We start from the raw sequence: 18,028 nt of genomic DNA on the forward strand, positions 1-18,028 counted from the left end.
GCTCCGGGCGGAACTTCTTAGCGCGCCTGCGTAAACTCGCCATTTTACTACACATGCGCTCAGCAGGCGATCTTGCCCCCGCCCCCGTTCCGCCAAATTGTCACATGCTAGCTACTTTTTTGATACATAGTATTAAAAATGCTTTGACACAGGCGTTGAATATTCCGGACATAGCTAATTAAAAAGTTATCTCAATACCCGAAATAATTCAAATATGAATCATTGGTTGACCAGCCAATCAGTCTAGTTAAGAATAATATTACTTAGGAACCAATGGACCGGGAGGGGTTGAGACTGCGTAGAACGCCCAAACGGATGACGTTACACAGCAACGCATACGAGAGACCAATAGTGGGGGAAAGCTATGTCAAATATCCAATCAGAGCTACTCAGGGGCGGAGTCTACCAATGCCGAACGCGAGGAGGCGGGATAAAAAAGCGAGGCCGAAGGTAGGCTGGCAGACTCGTTCGTTAGATTACTCCTTTCTGCCCCCGGACGCCGCCGAGTAAGCATCGTTGTAACCTCCTCCCCACTACCGTCATGTCTAAGTCAGAGGTGAGTGAGACTCTTTTTTCATCTGCGTTTTCTTCTTCGCCGCTTGCTGAGTTTGGTAGGGTGCAGTCTGGTTTGGCTGCTTGCACCAGCCTTTTCGGCAGTTCTTCGGTCGCTGCCGGGGCCTACCCCTCCCTGAGTTCAGGTCGCCATTTTGTCCTCGTCGCCATGAGGCTGTCGTCGTGCAATCCTTGGTTATCACGCTGCTCTCGTTCTTTTTTGCAATGCTCGTGGACACATTCGGTCTGTTTTTCATCCTTGTCCTAGTGGACGACTTTCTTAAAGAGTAGCTGTAGTCCAATTTTGGCGATGCACGCCCTCCCAGTCCTTTTGTTGCGCGTGCGTCGTAGGGAGAGTAAGGGGCGCATGCGCTCGCCGCTTCCCAGCCCCCAACATACCGCCTCCCCAGATGGGGAGAAGCACGTGGCTTACAGCGACCCGAGGGAACAATAAAAGCTTCGTACGTTGCTACCTGGTGTTGCTTCTTGTAGCGGGGAGCTTGTTTGCGTTATAGCCCTATTTAACGCTTTTTTTGCCCCTACTTCTAGTCTCCCAAAGAGCCCGAACAGCTGCGGAAGCTCTTCATCGGAGGTTTGAGCTTTGAAACAACCGATGAGAGTCTGAGGAGCCATTTTGAGCAATGGGGAACGCTCACAGACTGTGTGGTAAGACTTGGAAGAGACAAAAGGCCTTAGAGCTAGTTGTTTTTCTTGGCTTATCTCGCTGTCGTTGCTGTTTGAATGCTTATGAAGATTCCTATTGACTTTATAGCTTACTTGACAAAGGAAGGTGTGGCTTCATAGCTGAAAAGCTCCCAATTGTTAGGTTTAAGGGGTGGGGGCGGTGGTCATTGAAGAGCTTCGTTTAGAGGGTTGGTAGAAAGTTTTCCATTGCCTTAGTCAAGGTAGAAAAGGCTGTAACTTCTGGTGTCTTACCATGTGCTAAATAAACATTAAAGGTAATGAGGGACCCAAACACCAAGCGCTCCAGAGGTTTCGGGTTTGTCACGTATGCCACTGTGGAGGAGGTGGATGCAGCCATGAATGCAAGGCCGCACAAGGTGGATGGAAGAGTTGTGGAACCAAAGAGGGCCGTCTCAAGAGAAGTAAGTGATGTTTTTCTTGTGTTTCATCGACTGGAAATGTTCGATTAGCAGGATTCACTCACATTAAGGGGATGTAACAGACTTAGTATTAACATGGTCTTAGGATTGTTACTATTTTCTCCCCCTTTAGGATTCTCAAAGACCTGGTGCCCACTTAACTGTGAAAAAGATTTTTGTTGGTGGCATTAAAGAAGACACTGAAGAACATCACCTAAGAGATTATTTTGAACAGTATGGGAAAATCGAAGTGATTGAAATCATGACGGACAGGGGCAGTGGCAAAAAGAGAGGTTTTGCTTTTGTAACTTTTGATGACCATGACTCCGTAGACAAGATTGTCAGTAAGTAGCAGGTGGTTGGCATTCGCTAAGAGTTCTGAAATCCATTTGTGTCCTAAACTCTGAGATGGTGTCTTACTTTCAAATTTTTCAGTTCAGAAATACCACACTGTGAATGGCCACAACTGTGAAGTGAGGAAAGCCCTATCCAAGCAAGAGATGGCTAGTGCTTCATCCAGCCAAAGAGGTGAGTTTGTTGCTTAATTAAACCTTAAGCATCATTTTGAATGATTTTAACCGGTACAATTTAACGTTAACATTTTTTTCTTCAGGTCGAAGTGGTTCTGGAAACTTTGGTGGTGGTCGTGGAGGTGGTTTTGGTGGAAATGACAACTTTGGTCGTGGGGGAAACTTTAGTGGTCGAGGTATGTATGGTTTTTTATTATTTTAACGCTTCTTAGAATTTAGGCTTAGAAGGGTGTGATTTGTATGCGATCCACATACTTCAAACCTGGCTTTTAAATTCTGTTCCAGGTGGCTTTGGTGGCAGTCGTGGTGGTGGTGGATATGGTGGCAGTGGGGATGGCTATAATGGATTTGGTAATGACGGTAAGTTTTTTTGTTTTTACTGTTAAAATTTTGTGTGTGCGTGTGTGGGTTTTTTTAGTTCGTTTTGTTGTTGGATTTTTTTGTTTTTTAAGAAACTACAGGTAAAAAGTTTGACTACTTTTAGAATAGGCTAGTAGATACTAAAACTTTAGTGCATGATAAGTTCAAGTTTGACTCTTACAGCATGTTGTGAGCCGGCCTTTAGCCATCATGCTTGCACAGAATTTGAATGTTGAATACTTGTGTCTTATTGAGAAGAATTGTATTCTTGTAGGTGGTTATGGAGGAGGCGGCCCTGGTTACTCTGGAGGAAGCAGAGGCTATGGAAGTGGTGGACAGGGTTATGGAAACCAGGGCAGTGGCTATGGCGGGAGTGGCAGCTATGACAGCTATAACAACGGAGGAGGCGGAGGCGGCTTTGGCGGTGGTAGTGGTAGGTATCCAGTGATCCAAGTACTTGGTGCAAATAGCTAGCTTAGCCATATGGGAACTTGATGCTCTCTAGGCATAATGTGTTTTACTGCATGGTACTTTCTTTTAATGGGCTTGCAATGCTACCTCCTCCTAGCTTTAAGCTGGGGCCGCCTCACTCCCAAATAGATTAAGGGGGATAGTGGTGCCTACAGTTAATCGGGATTAGGTTAGCTTTTATTTAGGCACTTAGTTGATGTATCCAGCATGTGTTTGCGGTGCCCCTGGATGGGTAACAACAGCCTTCGAGGCTAGAGACTATACTACTTGCTCTACCATGGTGAGTCAGGGGTAAATTTCTAGCTACTGGATTATTCAACTGAATGCCTTGCCCAGAAGGAATGAAATATGTAATTAAACTTTGAAACAACCAGAGTTTGGGAGAAAGGCAGGTAGATCATGTAATCATTTGCTCTGAACACTAGAATTTATCATTTTCCCAAGTAACAGGTAAAGGCCTCTTTTCTATTCTTAGGAAGCAATTTTGGAGGTGGCGGAAGCTACAATGATTTTGGCAATTACAACAATCAATCTTCAAATTTTGGACCCATGAAAGGAGGAAATTTTGGAGGCAGAAGTTCTGGCCCTTATGGTGGTGGAGGCCAATACTTTGCCAAACCACGAAACCAAGGTATAGTATATATGTGGTATTCGGAGGGTAAATGAGCTTTGATAAAGGGAAACATTTGATCTTTAGGCAGTTCTTAGACAGCAAAAAGTTAACAGCTTAAAACTTTGAATTGTAAGTGACTGGTAGCTTGTTGAATTGGGGAAACCATACGGGCCCAAACTTTGTGAATTTGAATTTTATCATCCCAAATATAAAAGCATTATGTATTGTTGGTATTTCTAAAGCTTAAGGGAACAAATTTGTTCGTAGGTGGCTATGGCGGTTCCAGCAGCAGCAGTAGCTATGGCAGTGGCAGAAGGTTTTAATTATTACTGCCAGGTAAGTGAACACCTTTTTGTGCTTTTACTTAACTTTTTTTAAAATTGATAATGAACCCAGTAACCCTAATGTAGCTGAGCAGTGCAACATACTTAACATTAAAATTGCAGTAAAATTGTGGATGTTAAGTTAATATTCAGATCAGCAAAATTTGTGGGAAAGAAAACTTGCTATTGGATTGTAGCCTTGAGTCTTAATATGTTTAGATTAACAACTTTATTCCATATTGTTCAACAGGAAACAAAGCTTAGCAGGAGAGGAGAGCCAGAGAAGTGACAGGGAAGCTACAGGTTACAACAGATTTGTGAACTCAGCCAAGCACAGTGGTGGCAGGGCCTAGCTGCTACAAAGAAGACATGTTTTAGACAATACTCATGTGTATGGGCAAAAAAACTCGAGGACTGTATTTGTGACTAATTGTATAACAGGTTATTTTAGTTTCTGTTCTGTGGAAAGTGTAAAGCATTCCAACAAAGGGTTTTAATGTAGATTTTTTTTTTTTTTTTTTTTTTTGCACCCATGCTGTTGATTGCTAAATGTAATAGTCTGATCATGACGCTGAATAAATGTGTCTTTTTTTAAATGTGCTGTGTAAAGTTAGTCTACTCTGAAGCCATTTTGGTAAATTACCCCAACAGTGTGAAGTTAGAATACCTTCAGGGTGATGCCAGGTTCCATTTGAAATTTACAACCTGCTTGGGTGGAGAAGCCCTTGTCTTCAGAAACCTTGGTGTAGTTGAACTGACAGTTAACTGTGTTGTGACCTGGAGTTCACCCTTAAAGGGGCCACCCAAGCAAAGTCATGGAGGTTTTTTTTGGTTATTAATATGATTGTTGGCACATCCTATGCAATATATCTAAATTGAATTATGGTACCAGATAAAGTTATAGATGAGAATGAAGCTTGTGTATCATCCATTATCATGTGTAATCAATAAACGATTTAATACCCTCTTGAATGGAATGGCAACTGTATGGATTTGGGACTGGCAGAGCTTTGGACTTTCCCTACCCGCTACCCCTAATAATGTTGAATGCTTCTATCACAATTCAAGTTCAAAACTCTGCCAGAGAGTAGAAACCAGCTGCTGGTTAATGCCACCCCGTAAATCCACAAATTAGAAGTTTTGGGGAGACCTTTTTAAACTGACCAGTACCAGTAAGAATTTTACGTTTAACACCAAAACAGTCATTAAAGGAAAACTGCAGTTTTTGTTCTGATTGGGTGGGTCTTTATAGAGGTTTATGGATTGACCGTACTAGTTAATTATATGGAAATTAAAATTGCAGAAGTGGTGAGGAACTGTATTATGCTTATATTCATGCTGACTGCAGTTTTCCTTTAAATGTGGCACAAGATCACACAACCACCCTAAAATGTTGATTGTATATAGAAAATGATTTCTAAATCTTTATAAGAGTTTACTTAATATCAAATCATTGTTATTTGTATATAGCTTCCTTTGAGCCCTCCCCTTTGGTGCCCTCAATTTCAGTGCCATTGTACCCAGTAGCCTAGAGATATGTTTATCGCTATAGGACTATGTATTCCATTCCATGGGTGTGTGACTTGGAAGTTTGGGAGGGGGTGGGTGGGGTTGTGTGGGAGGTGGAGGTGGGTGGGAAATGGAAAACATGGATAATAGTTCCATGGGCTTGATACTACTGGCTGAGTTTGCAATGGCAGGTGGAACCTTAACTATTGAGGGAGTTTGCAGATACCTCAGGATTCGTGACAATGCCTTTAAAGATCCAGGAGAGATGTTCAGCTACTAGGAACTGCTAGCAAGTATAGCGCGAATGGCTCCGAGCTCAGACACTCTACAGCTGAGAGTAGACACTTGTGGTATGTGGAGTACAGATAAGCCAGGGGCAGGCCACGGCACCCTCCATGAAAGCTAGGAGGGAGTGAAGTTTGAGTGACCATCGCAAGGAAGGAGGCAGACCAGAGTAAGGCACACCTGACTCTTAGGACTAGCAGTCAGAACCAGGAGAAAAGGTTTTATTGCTATGCTGGTAGGTAAGAACAGATTTTACTTACATCCATATAGTTCTAAAGTCCAGTTTTCTCTTAAATTGTCCCTAATGTGTTGAGCCAAAACTAGTCCAGTTAAGCTGATCTTGGTTTTTCTGGAGATAATTGGCTTTAAATTGACACCCTATTCTTGGTGGCTCCCAATTGAGGGAAGTGAGCACTTTAATCATTTCTGTGATAATTTCTACCCTTTTAATTTGTTTTCTACCTTCTTTTGACCTATTATCTTAAAACAGTGGCTCAAAGTAATGCATTAGAATCTTTCCCCAAAATTGTGGTGGGAGGGTGGGTGGACCATTAATGGGGGTGGGAGGATTTAGCCTGAGATGGAACTTGTCTCAGAGAAAAGCTAGTTCTAAAGGCCCTTTACTTTTCTAGGGAGGAGTCTGCTACTACAGGCTTATCAGCTCTTAAAAAACCGGGAACTCTTCAGTCCAAGCTCATGGCTAAAAGGTAAGTTATAAAGTAACAGAGTTTAATATTCCCAAAATAAAATGGCAAGTTGTGCTTTAGAACCAAAAAAGTAAGAATCTCATTTGGTTTATTTGTTCTTAGATTGTGTAACCAGTAAGAAACTTAGCAGCTGGGCTCCCAGTGAGGAGAATGGATGTAATATCCTTTTTTTTTTTCTTTGTTGCAGGAACATCCTTAAGAGGACATTTCTCTGAGCCACTCACTGTTCATTTTAACTGCTATGCAGTAATCATTAGCTGCTATGCAGCTGAAATTAATCAATTCAGTTTTGTGAATGGACTTTGGAAAATAAAGACACGTTTAACTTGGTTCCGTTTGTTTTATCTCCATACTATTTGTTAAGTATCTGGTAAACCAGGAGAATTTTTAGTCAAAGTTAAATGCCTTCCCCTCACCCACCCCTTCCAGATGTTCCCTATAGTCAGCTGTACCAGTTTTAATTCACATGGAGGGAGGATTGGGTTAGAAGTGATTTAAATTTTGCCCTATCAGCATTTGTGGTTTAGTAAAATTAGAAATTGGCTTTCACTGCTAGAGTGAATCTTGGCCAGTTAGAAGTAAGTTGTTTACTATTGCTTGCTCCTCTTGAGTATGTCCTTTTTGTAGTTTCTGGCAAGTGAAAATCATGTAGTAAAGGCCAACGGCTGCTGTTGAATTTGGTAAGTTCTGCTTACCAGTTCTTGGGGCCGTCATAATGAACAAGCATTTATTAGCTATTTCAGGCTTGAAATGTAGCCAAGAGTAAGTTATACAGTATAGAAGCTTTTTTGTCAAAGGTAGTGAACCTGAAAGTAGCGGTTGAGCTCTTTAAGCAGATACCATCTTCAAAGGTCATTATTTAGCCTGAATTTCCAGCCTTGCTAAAGAGAATATAGGTTAGTTATTATCAGAATTATGAGTAAGAATCTCCACTACTGAAGATTTATCTGTTTCACACAACCATGATTTAGAGGGACAGGACCACTCAGGCTACCAGTTTGCGAAAAAGTAAGTTACATGGTTTAATGGCAGAGAGTGGGTTAATGATTGGTGTTACTGTGGAGGCACCGTTTATGGTCCCTGGACCAGTGCAATGGGTTGGTGGGGGTGGGTCCAGCATAGCTGCAGCTCAGGAAACTAATAATGTGGGTGTGGCCAAAAAAAAGCAAATCCCCTGTTTTTAGGGGAAGAAATAACAAATATAAATGTTAAAATTCTTGACCTGTGGAGATCCCTGGTCACTTCATCTTTTGCCTTAGGTGCTGATGTATACATGTATATGGGTTTTAACCCACTGCAGTCTACCTCCAAGAGGTATCTGTCTTCTGTGCACCCTATGCCTGAAACTCAGGTGCCTAGTAAATGTTGAATAAGTGTCTAAATTGAATCTGTGGAGTTCTCTCGTGGCTCAGTAGTTAACGAACCCGACTAGCGTCCTGTGGTGCTGGTCGCCCACACAGTGCATTGCTGTGGCTATGCCATAGGCTGGTAGCTACAGCTCTGATTCGACCCCAAGCCTGGGAACCTCCATGTGCCACAGGACAAATAAATCACCATCTGTGAGCTTGGTTAGAATGAAAAACCCTTTTGTCTACTATCCCTTTTGTGACTAATATCCGTTTTGTGAATAAGCAAATTGAACAACTAATCCCGCTACTACTTGTAACCTCATTTTCAAGTTTTTATTTTTGGTCTTTTTTTAGGGCCCCACCAACGGCATATAGAGGTTCCCAGGCTAGGGGTCAAATTGGAGCTGTAGCCAACACCACAGCCACAGCAACGCCAGATCTGTGCCGCGTCTGCGACCTACACCACAGCTCACGGCAACAACAGATCTCTACTAACCCACTGAGCAAGGCCAGGGATCAAACCTGCGTGCTCTTGGATGCTAGTCAGATTCATTTCCGCTGAGCCATGACGGGGACGCCTCCAGTTTTTGAGAGCGTGGACAAGTTGGACTGTCCTCAGATGTACTAGTAGGAAAATTTCATTCCCTAGAGACCATGTTTCTCCCAATCAGTAGACAAGAAGATTCCACGTGTTTGATCACCTTTGCTTTTTTGTCTCACAACTGTAGTGACTATCAGAACTTGGAAATAAGTTTACTCTGTTGAATGGAGCTAGTAAAGTTGAATAGAAGTAAAAAACTCCAAAGGTTCCCTTTGTGGCAGGGGGTTAAGGATCCAGTGTCATCGCTGCTGTGGTACAGGTTCAATCCCTGGCCCGAGAACTTCTGCATGTCATTGGTGCAGCCGAAAAGAAAAAATACTCCAAAGAGATAATCTAGTGACTAGGGAAGATGGGACCCACCCCAGCTCCAAGCAAGGAAATGAAGGTATATGAGGCTTGATTGGATTTTGATCAATGAGGCTAAGGATTCCGAAACTTAATCTGTTCTAAGAAAAAATAAAAGGCCTTAGATCTTCAAGAATCTAGAAAAGGTGGGCTTCAAAACAAGGAAAGGGGGAATTCCCATCGTGGCACAGCGGGAATGAATCCGACTAGGAACCATGAGGCTGCAGGTTGAATCCCTGGCCTTGCTCAGTGGGTTAAGGATCTGCCTTTGCTGTGATGTAGGTTGCAGACGGCTCAGATCTGGCGTGGCTGTGGCTGTGGCTGTGGCGGGCAGCTATAGCTCTGATTCGACCCCTAGCCTGGAAATTTCCACATGCCTTGGGTGCGGCCCTTAAAAAGCAAAAAAAAAAAAAAATGGTAGCATCTGTCTAACATAACCAGGGAGACAGAAGATTTCACTGAAGAGTTCCCGTTATGGCTCAGCAGTTAGCGAGCCCAACTAGCATCCATGAGGATGCGGGTTCAATCCCTGGCCCCGAAGAGTGAGTTAAGGATCCAGCGTTGCTGTGAGATGTGATGTGGTGTAGGTTGCAGATGTGGCTCAGATCCAGATTTGCTGTGGCTGTGGTGTAGGCCAGCAGCTCCAGCTCCAGTTGGACCCCCTAGCCTGGGAACTTCCATATGCTGCCAGTGTGGCCCTGAAAGACAAAAAGACCAAAAAGAAAAAAGATTTCACTGAAATGCATATTGCGCTCTGCTGTGGGGCAGATTTTACCCAGACATGAGTGGGAATGCCCTGAAACTTGGCTGTCCAATCAGATTCTGTCATTCCAATCAAGGTCAGCTCACTCGGTCTTCTGAGACAGCTCTGGCACATCAGAACCCAGGCTGAGTCTTGTAGAAGTAGACATGAGGGGGAGAACAGAAAAGAAGGCCTGTGGGCCTTCCAGGATTTGGGGTGCTCCTAAGTTCCCAAAAGGTCAAGCTTAACCCTCGGGGGACCTCTCACAGCCGTCTAACCAGCTTCAGCAGCAATCCCAGCCCTATAAATAGGGGACCACCGGGGAAGGTAGGGATCCTCAAATCATCTATGGCCCCAGGCTCTGAAAAGGGGGGTGAGGGTGGTAGCTCTCTCCACACACAATTCAAGTTCATGTGTCCAGCCCAACAGAGCTGTAGGGGAAAGAAACGAACTCGGCAGAACTCGCCGCCACCAATAGGCAGCAAGCTCTGAGGAGCGCTCCGCTTCATCACCCTCCCTTGAGAAGGAAGACACAGGGGAAGGCTATTTCTGGAGAGCGCTTTATATACCGAAGCTCAAACAAGAGATTGGAGACCTAGGAAACTGCATCACGGAAGAGAGATTCCAGCCCTCCCCTCCCTTCCTCGCCTCCAGGCAAGCCTCACTGAACACACCTTGGACCTTCCAAATGCCAGGTTGCCCATGGTTGCCCCCTCCTGGTCTGCAGAACTCAGCTCCTTCTGGGCCTCAGAGTTGCAGAGAACCTTTCTCAGACGAGCATGAAGGAAGCCTCCATCACCAGTCCCACCCCTCCGGCCAGCTCAGTCTGTGGCCTCCATCTTGGTCCCCCGAGGCACCAGGAAGATGGCCCCATCAGCAGCCTGTTGCAGCACATATTCTTCAGGGGAGTAGCTGTTGCCTGCTTCATCCCGCAGGTGCTGGAAAATGTCACGGTACAGCTCCGTCAGCTGTTGGCGCATGACCTCCAGGGTCCGGTCGGCCTCCCCTCGGGCCCGCAGAAGCCGCTCCCGCTCACTGCCTAGCCGCTCCAGTTCCCGCTCCAGCTGCACGATGGTCTCCAGCTTTCTCTTGCGACAGTTCTGGGCAGCCACCTTGTTCTTGCCCCGCCTTCGGATGTCCCGGACTAGTGCCAGCTGGCTCTCCGTCAGCGGGTACCTCGCCAACAGCTCGTTGAAGTCATCTACCGGCAAGTTGACGATCTTGTCCGTAGGAAAGGGGATCTTCATGGCCAGGGCCCGCCGCTCATCCCGACTCCCCGCCTCCCCCCGAGCAGTGGGCTTGGCCCGCACAGGGCCCGAGGAGGGCTCTAAGGCTAAGGAGGGCTCAGCAGGTGGCAAGGCATAGTTGGGGTGGGCCAAGGAGTTGGGCATGAGTGAGTAGGGGTACTCCACTGGGTACATTTCTACATACTCGCTGCGACGCCGACCAGCCTCTGTCCCCTCCAGCTCAAGAGACTCAGCGTCGCTGTAGTTGAGGGATAATCCTGAGTCGGATTCTGGGTCTTCCTGGGGCTTGGATGGCCCTGCAGACAACCCAATGTCCAGGAGGGCCAAGGGGTCTGGGAGGGGGTCACTGAGCAGGCCTGAGAGGGTCAGTGGCTTGGAGGCTGGTACGGTCATGTTGCCATAGGAGTATGGGGGTTCCGGGACATGAGATGTGGGTGCTGGCAGCTCATAAGGTGGTGGAGGAAGGGGGAAGCCAGCATCCGGGTGGATTGAGCAGGGGCAGTAACTTGGAGGCGGCGGGGGCCCTGGGTACGGGACTGGGGCTGGGGGCTCGAACGATGGCTCACTTGGAGCATTTAGGCCCTGCAAGAAAAGACACCAAGAGGGTTGGAGACAGGCTGAGGAAGATGAGACACCAGCTCTCTCTCAGAACCAAGCTGGGTCCTGCCGAAAGACCCAGTGAGCCAAGAGACCAGAAAGCTGCTAAGCATCATTGAAAGTTTCTTGCAAAGTTTCGATACAGCTATTTCATGAAGAAAGCAGCTTAACCAGGAAGGGAAGTCACTGAGGTCAGACTTCAGAAGAGACTACCTAAGGCTGCAGCAACTATGGGGTCGCCTCCTCTTCAGGAGACATTCTCCCTGGGTTGAAATGGCTCACTTCCCTTTAGTTCCTTCAGTTCCTTCGGGAAGACAAGTCATTATCCAAGATGACCCTCAGAACCCTTTTCCTGCCACCATTATCTAGAGTCAAAGGGGCAAGGGCAGGCCCTTGGCCATGCCCTGGGTGCCCAGCAGAGGGAGCCGCTGTGTGAGAAGAGGGCTCAGGGCAGATCCTGAGGACCGGGGCTTGATGGCTGGGGAGAGAATGGGGTGGGCATAGAGCCAGGTCTGAGGCTAAGAGGTACCTCAGGGAGCCTGCACTAGTTCTGCCCTCTCCCCTTCGGTCTCTCTGTCCCTGCCCAGGTGCAGAGAGGAGGAGAGAACATGCTAGAAACAGGGCCCCCAACCCACATCGGGGAGCCACCTTGCTCCAGCCCGCCTGGCGACAAAGGCATCATTGTTAAACCAACAGACACCCCTTTGTCCAACTAGCAGAAGGAGAGGACCCCGGCATAGCCTGCCCCCCCCCTTCCCGAGGCCCCTGAACTACTACTGCTCTGCTACCTGAGGGAAAGGGGCCCAGCTGCTGAGGGGGGAATGAAGGAGGAAGATGGGCAGGATGGGAGGAGTCAGCATAGAAGGTGAGGAAGGAAAGACGGGGCCTGAGGTGGGGTAGAGAGACGTGAGCAGAGTGGCTGCTGAGAGAGCTTACACCCCCAATCAGATCCTTCCTTCCCCACCACTCCTATCTCCTGCTCATCCACACCCCCTCCCCCTCAAGGCTCCCCCGTCTGCCATCCAGATCGCCCTCCAGCTCCAGCCCTTCTCTTTACAGCGCCTAAAGCATTGCCATCTTGAGCCCCTGGGCTCTGCTTGCTCCAGCCCCCTGCCTCAGACCCAGCCAGACTCCCCGTTTCTCCCTTTTCCCTCCCCCTACCGCCCCTCCCACCCCCAACTCTCCCACCCCCACTCACCTGCAGCTCAGTGATGGACATGATCTCTTGCCAAGTCAGTTCCATCTCACCCAGCTCCGGAGTGGGCAACTGTGTCACCCTGTTCCTGCTCTGCTGGGGAGGACACGGGGGCATCCTACTGGGCCAGGGCCTGGTCCAAGGTCCTGAAAGCCCAAATGGTCCCAGCAGTCTGTGTCAAAGGAGAAACAGGGGTTAGGAAGTCCCCTGCCATGGGTCAGCAGTGTTGTCCTCCTCCATGGAGAGGCTCCTCCAGCCAGGGAAGGAGACACCTCACTGCCCCCCATTCGTGCTGGACTCATCAACCAACTCCCTAAGCAAGAAAGCCCTTTTCTGCCGTGTTATCCCTACCTCACCTGCTCTGGCTGTAGGCAGTTCCTTTGGGAGCACAGTAGGTGTTTATCTTCTTTTCACAAGATGCCTTCTCTTTCCCCTATTTCTTAGTCCCCAAAACCGTATCACTGGCCGGGACAGAAGTCACATCATTTAAGGGTGTTTTTCCGCCTGTTTCCTGCTGCAACATCAGGGGATCACTTCTGCTGTCCTCCTCTGCCTTCAGTTTTAAGATCTCAGTCTTTTCTTTCCAAGATGAGAGCAAGCGCTTGGGGATGCCCAAGGAGCGCCTTGTGGGAAGAGCCAGCAGACAGCCCCGCCCCTTCTCTGAGATACAGCCCAGGCCTGGTGGCTGATAGCAGCCCTGCCCTCTCCTCCTATCCTGGCCCTGGGCTCCCCTGCCTGGGCCAGATAAGAGGTTTATCAGCTGCAGGCAGCAGAAGAGGAATGGTCTCTGGAGACACTGGACCTCTGCCCTGTGTCCTGCAGGGTCATCTTGGCTATTCCCCACCCCAGACAACCAGGGGTCTTTCCTCTCCGAAGGTCATGCAACAACCATAGCAGAGACTTATTCAGCATCTGTCAAGAACTGCGCTGGTGTTTCAGAAGCGTTCGCTTATGAGATTGATTTTCACGTACATCCTACAAGATCCATTGAGAAATTGAGACTCAAGCTCATAAATAGCAGGGTCAGGTCTGTCTGGAACCCACCCTCGCTCACTGTACGAGTCTACGCTGCCTTCCAGGCCCCTTCCCAATCCCACTCCCCTGTCTCCACATGCCCAGACTCTCCTGGCGGTTGCCACTGGTCAGCCCTTTCTGTGGAATCTCAGTCTGTCTTCTCTTCCACAGAATCACTCTTTAGAGGCTTGAATACACACTTCCCTCTGTCCCCTTGTCTTTGGATCTGGGTTCTAGCTGCAGCTCTGCCACAAAGCAATGGCGCGATGTTGGGCAAGTCATCACATTTCTCTGAGCCTCTGTTTCCTCATTTGTAAAACCAGGGAGTTAGACAAGTTGAACTTGGAGGTCCCTGTCTGCTCGGGCAGCTGAATGTTCTCAGCAACCCCTCACACTTGTCTTCATCTTCTCCCTTCTGCCAGCCTCTTTCCTCATCCAACCGTCTCACCATGCATCTGTTCACCCCGCCTTCAGCAAGAGATTCCAAGTAAATTTGGCAAGGGCCTCCTGATCTCTTAGGGCCTGACCCTGCACCCTACCTTGGCCACAGAAGTAAAGGCAGGCAGGCAGGTTGCGGTGGGGACGGATTTAGAGAAAGATAGAGCCTAGGATGGGATGACCTCAGTCACCACAAGGATGGCCTGTCACAGCTATTCAGTATGGAATCCACTGTTTGATTCAGCCCGAAATTAGTGTGAAGTGCAAACGACCCTTGCGAAGGAGGATCTCCCCTGGCCCCTGCCCCCACCCCCTTCCTACCCTGCCATCCCCAGGACTGGGAGTTGGTGCAGGCACAGGCCTTGGCCAGTGGGCAGAGGGTGGGGTGTTTATGTCTGTCCAGGATGCCATTTCAACACCGGAACCCCACCTTCCTCCACCCAGGTTCTGGCGGAAATTGCCCAAAGGCAAAGTGAATGGAGAAGGGGTTTTAGGGGGCAGGGACAATGATTCTTGCCTCATAGTCCTTCACACACACACACACACACACACACACACATATCCCATTTTGTCCCTCCTTAGGGTTTCCCGGATCTGACTCAGGTGCAGTACAAAGATTCTGCCCTAGGAGGCAGGAGACCAGGTTCTCTGGCCTTCCAGATACATGGTCTTGGGCAAATGGCCTCCTATTCAGTCTCCCTCGTTAAACGGAGACAGACCTGGAGGACCCCCTAGAGTAGATTGCATCTGGCTCGGGCAGTCACTAACGTTAACATGAGCTGTATTCACCTGGGATGCTTGTAAAAAGACAGAATTCTGAACCCCGCCCCCAGACCTATGGAATTGAATTCAAACGTGCAGGCACCCAGCGATCAGCATTTTAAACAGTGGCCTGGTGTTTCTGATGCCAGAGGCCCACCTTACTTTGAAAACTGCTAAACTAGTTCAACCATAGGGATTTACATCCAAAGCCAGAAAAGAAGCCTGGCAAGTAATCTCAAGCTTTCTAGCTTCACACCCTTGATCCAGGCAAGGTTGGCTTCTAGGCTGCCCAGCTCCCTGAGACCAGCTAATTGGCCCCTTCTCATAAGGACCAGGAATTCAACCTTCCCCTCACCCTGGGATGAGGAGATGAGAATCCAGAGGGGTTGCTGGGGGAGGCAGGAGGTTAGGGAAGAGGGAGTTAAAGAGAACCTCAGGATCAACTTCAACCAACTCTCAGGTACAGGGGCAAGTTCACATGAGGCCAAAAAGGATGCTTTTCCCTAGACACTCAGGGACAGGCAGTGGTCTCTACACCAGGCATAGGCTCCTCTGGGTCTTAGGACCCTACGTTCCTGAGGACGGGCCAGGGGACTGGCCACCAGTGGAATAGCTCAGGGAGGAGGGGATGGTCAGAATTGGATCAAATAGGACATCACAGAGGGCACAGAAGCTGGAGAGATCATGGGAGTGAGGAGAGGGCCTCCCTGTGTCCCTTTCCTTTTGCAACAATCAATCCCCACTTTCTAGTTGAGCCCACACTCTGAGATCCCCCAGCCATCTTACTCCCCAACACTGCATATCAGGTAGGATGGGTGCCGTCTCCTGGGACTCGAATCTACCCTCTTTATTCTCATCCTGCTGGGCCTTCCCTGAAGGATCTTGTCACAATCCCTGAGGACACAACGGAATGACATGAAGCCTCATGTCTAAGGATACAGAATGATGGCCATTTAGGCAGGGATGCTGGGGCCAGGAAGGTATTGGCTTCATCTGCTGCCCCAGGGCTCTAGTGCCTTGACAAGGGGGAGATACAGAAATAGAGCATGCCTCTGGGACCCTGTTCTGTGGCTTACGGGACCACCCCACCTCTCCAGATGTCAACAGAGGCAGTGAAAGGATGGGGAGGGATCAGCAAAACCTGGAGTATGGAGTGGCAGGTGAGCAGTTTATTTAGAAAGATTAGAAAGAATCTCCAAAGAGAGGGAGGCACCCAGAGGCGAGAGAAAGAAACAGAATGGAAGCTTTGAAAAGGGGGTGGGGGGAAAGATGGGGGAGGAGAGTGAGTGGGGTGGGGAAAAGATTTCATCACAGTAAAATTCCAGTCTCTTGGGGGCATACACGACTCATACCGGTGCATGGGAACGAGGGAGAGAGAAACAAGTTTCTGCCATCCTGTCACTTGGTTATTAGACCCCAAACTCCAGTTCTTTCAGGGGCCAATGACTAGAGAATCTCAGTCCCAGCGGTTCTATACCCTACCTCTTCTCTTCCACTGCATCCCAGCCCTTCGCTTCCCAAGCTGCCAAGATTTCCAGCCAGAGGGAACTATCCTGGGGTGTATGGGATGCCTTCCTCTCCCTTTCAGTTCCAGCTGATCCCTACTGCCCTCTGCCCAGGGCAGAGAAGGGGCCAAGGGAGAAAGAGCTCAGCCCACCCTGCGGCAACACCTCTGCTCAATGATCCAGGCAGCCACAGTCCCCGATTCCTCACCTTCCCCTAAATTTTCCCAGATGGCTGGATGGGGCAGCGTGATGGAATGGAGTAGGCGAAAGGGTGGTACCTTATACCTGAGAGTCTGTCCGCTGCCACAGTGCAGCCAGCCTGCTGAAGGGTTACTCAGGGTCACTCCCCAGTCCCTCAGGCACGCCTCTGGGGACCACTGTCTGGTCCCCATCCACAGCCTTTCACCCCAAGAATCCCAGTGTGCTCCAGAAGCCATCTAGGTCTTCTCCCAGAGACATTCCCAAAGATGTCAAATTCCTAAACCAAGGGCAGCCTGGGAAAATCTGAGATCGCCCAGGAATTCGAGGCAAGTTGGTTATTTTCTCCCTCTGGCTCCTCCACTGCCCCAGCCTGCCCCTGGATCCCACTGGAATCCTCCTCCCACCTGGCCCCTCAGGCACCTGTGGCGGGTCCAAGCAGGGTTGAGGAGAGAGATGAGGCTCCGGCTGCTGTCTCTGGGGAGGCTGGGCCTGGGCTGACACCTCCAGGGGGGTGAGGATCCCCGCTACCTCTGAGAACCGGGGAGGGCCATGCCCCGCCCCCGGGCCATCGCTGAGAACCCAGTGTGGAGGCTCGGCTGAGGGTGGGGAGCTCCGGGGCAGGCAGACAGGCGCACCAGCCTCCTCTCTGAAGCTCTCGGCCTGAGTTCTCCGTCCTTCCTCCAACCCTCCCCTTTCCCCGTGGCCCTCCTCTCCTCCTGCCCCTTCTGGCCAAGAGAGGAAACTTGAGCCCAGTGTGGTTTCTGCCCACACCCCGCCCCTACCTTGCTCCCAGCCAGGCCAGCGGGGGCACACATGGCTCCAAGCCTCTCCCAGCCCTGCTTTTGAGCCCAGGAGTCCAGCTAGCTCTGTGTTTCTCCCATGCATATGATGAATTCCAACCGGATGATCCGTGGCAAAGTGACCTCTAAACTTTATACAAGTTGTAACCTCCTTCTTTTTGCCCCCCTTGACTCTCTCAGGGACAGGGAAACTGAGTCACGGTAAGATGGAGGGCTGCCGAAGAAAAGAACCAAATGTCTAGCATCCCAGCTCTTAGGCAGGTGGGCATTCGGGGCACTGCTTTTATAGAAGGAAAGCCTGGGATCTGGGAAAGGGGTAGGGGAGCTTTTGGGGGGAGGAGGGCCGGCTGCTTTTGATGTGTCCTTTCACCTGTAGCCTTCTCCCCTCCCCCTGCAGCTTCAGATGTCCGAGGACAAAGGCCTCTTTCTTGGCCAGGTTTGTTGTCAGTGTGTGAGGGGAGTTGAAGGGGGAGGCGGCCAGTAGAAACATTATTCACCTCCCTTAAAGGGGACCCTGGGTGCCCTCTGTCCTTTCTTCCCAGGCAAAGCACTCTAGCCACATGGCAGCCACATGCCCTGGACAGACCAGGACCTGTGTGTAGGGGACCAGGTCCATACCCCAACACCCACAGTCGCTCTGGAGCAGGCCAACAAGTACCCCCAGAAGTTGCTTGTTCATCCCTCTGCCTTCAACACACAACCCAAGTCCCAGAGCAAATAGACCTCTCTCTCTCTCAAGACTAGGAGAAAAGTCTTGCTTCCTCCTAGATTTTAGTGGC

General features: G+C 49.1%; 2 protein-coding genes across 7 annotated transcripts; one reads left to right on the top strand and one right to left on the bottom strand.

The window, feature by feature from the left end:
* On the top strand, window positions 398–6,783 carry HNRNPA1 (heterogeneous nuclear ribonucleoprotein A1). Of its 5 annotated transcripts, XR_002343824.1 has the most exons (12): window positions 398–556; window positions 1,102–1,218; window positions 1,512–1,658; window positions 1,789–1,999; window positions 2,091–2,183; window positions 2,269–2,361; window positions 2,471–2,545; window positions 2,820–2,978; window positions 3,492–3,647; window positions 3,897–3,965; window positions 6,379–6,453; window positions 6,641–6,783. XR_002343824.1 is itself a non-coding variant. In XM_005663854.3 (11 exons), the coding sequence occupies exons 1-10, from the start codon at window positions 542–544 to the stop codon at window positions 3,950–3,952; spliced, it is 1,122 nt and encodes a 373-aa protein (XP_005663911.1). In that variant the 5' UTR covers window positions 398–541; the 3' UTR covers window positions 3,953–3,965; window positions 4,203–4,924. The 5 variants fall into 5 exon arrangements, 3 of the variants coding, with proteins under 3 accessions (XP_005663911.1, XP_005663912.1, NP_001070686.1); XR_002343825.1 differs by lacking the exon at window positions 2,820–2,978; XM_005663854.3 differs by lacking the exons at window positions 6,379–6,453; window positions 6,641–6,783 and adding an exon at window positions 4,203–4,924.
* On the bottom strand, window positions 10,037–17,175 carry NFE2 (nuclear factor, erythroid 2). Of its 2 annotated transcripts, none has more exons than XM_021090964.1 (3): window positions 16,870–17,175; window positions 12,533–12,701; window positions 10,037–11,319 (listed from the first exon to the last, which is right to left on the bottom strand). In XM_021090964.1, exons 2-3 carry the CDS (start codon window positions 12,644–12,646, stop codon window positions 10,312–10,314), a joined length of 1,122 nt encoding a protein of 373 aa, XP_020946623.1. In that variant the 5' UTR covers window positions 12,647–12,701; window positions 16,870–17,175; the 3' UTR covers window positions 10,037–10,311.

The sequence above is a fragment of the Sus scrofa genome, chromosome 5 (assembly GCF_000003025.6).
Source record: "Sus scrofa isolate TJ Tabasco breed Duroc chromosome 5, Sscrofa11.1, whole genome shotgun sequence".
Classification (NCBI taxonomy): domain Eukaryota; kingdom Metazoa; phylum Chordata; class Mammalia; order Artiodactyla; family Suidae; genus Sus; species Sus scrofa.

Coding starts and splice junctions, on each gene's coding strand:
- HNRNPA1 (XM_005663854.3), top strand. Junction 2,184..2,268: donor TGCTTCATCCAGCCAAAGAG/GTGAGTTTGTTG, acceptor TTTTTTCTTCAG/GTCGAAGTGGTTCTGGAAAC. Junction 2,546..2,819: donor TAATGGATTTGGTAATGACG/GTAAGTTTTTTT, acceptor GTATTCTTGTAG/GTGGTTATGGAGGAGGCGGC.
- NFE2 (XM_021090964.1), bottom strand. CDS start 12,646: ATGCCCCCGTGTCCTCCCCAGCAGAGCAGGAACAGGGTGACACAGTTG. Junction 11,320..12,532: donor TGTCCATCACTGAGCTGCAG/GTGAGTGGGGGT, acceptor CTTTTCTTGCAG/GGCCTAAATGCTCCAAGTGA.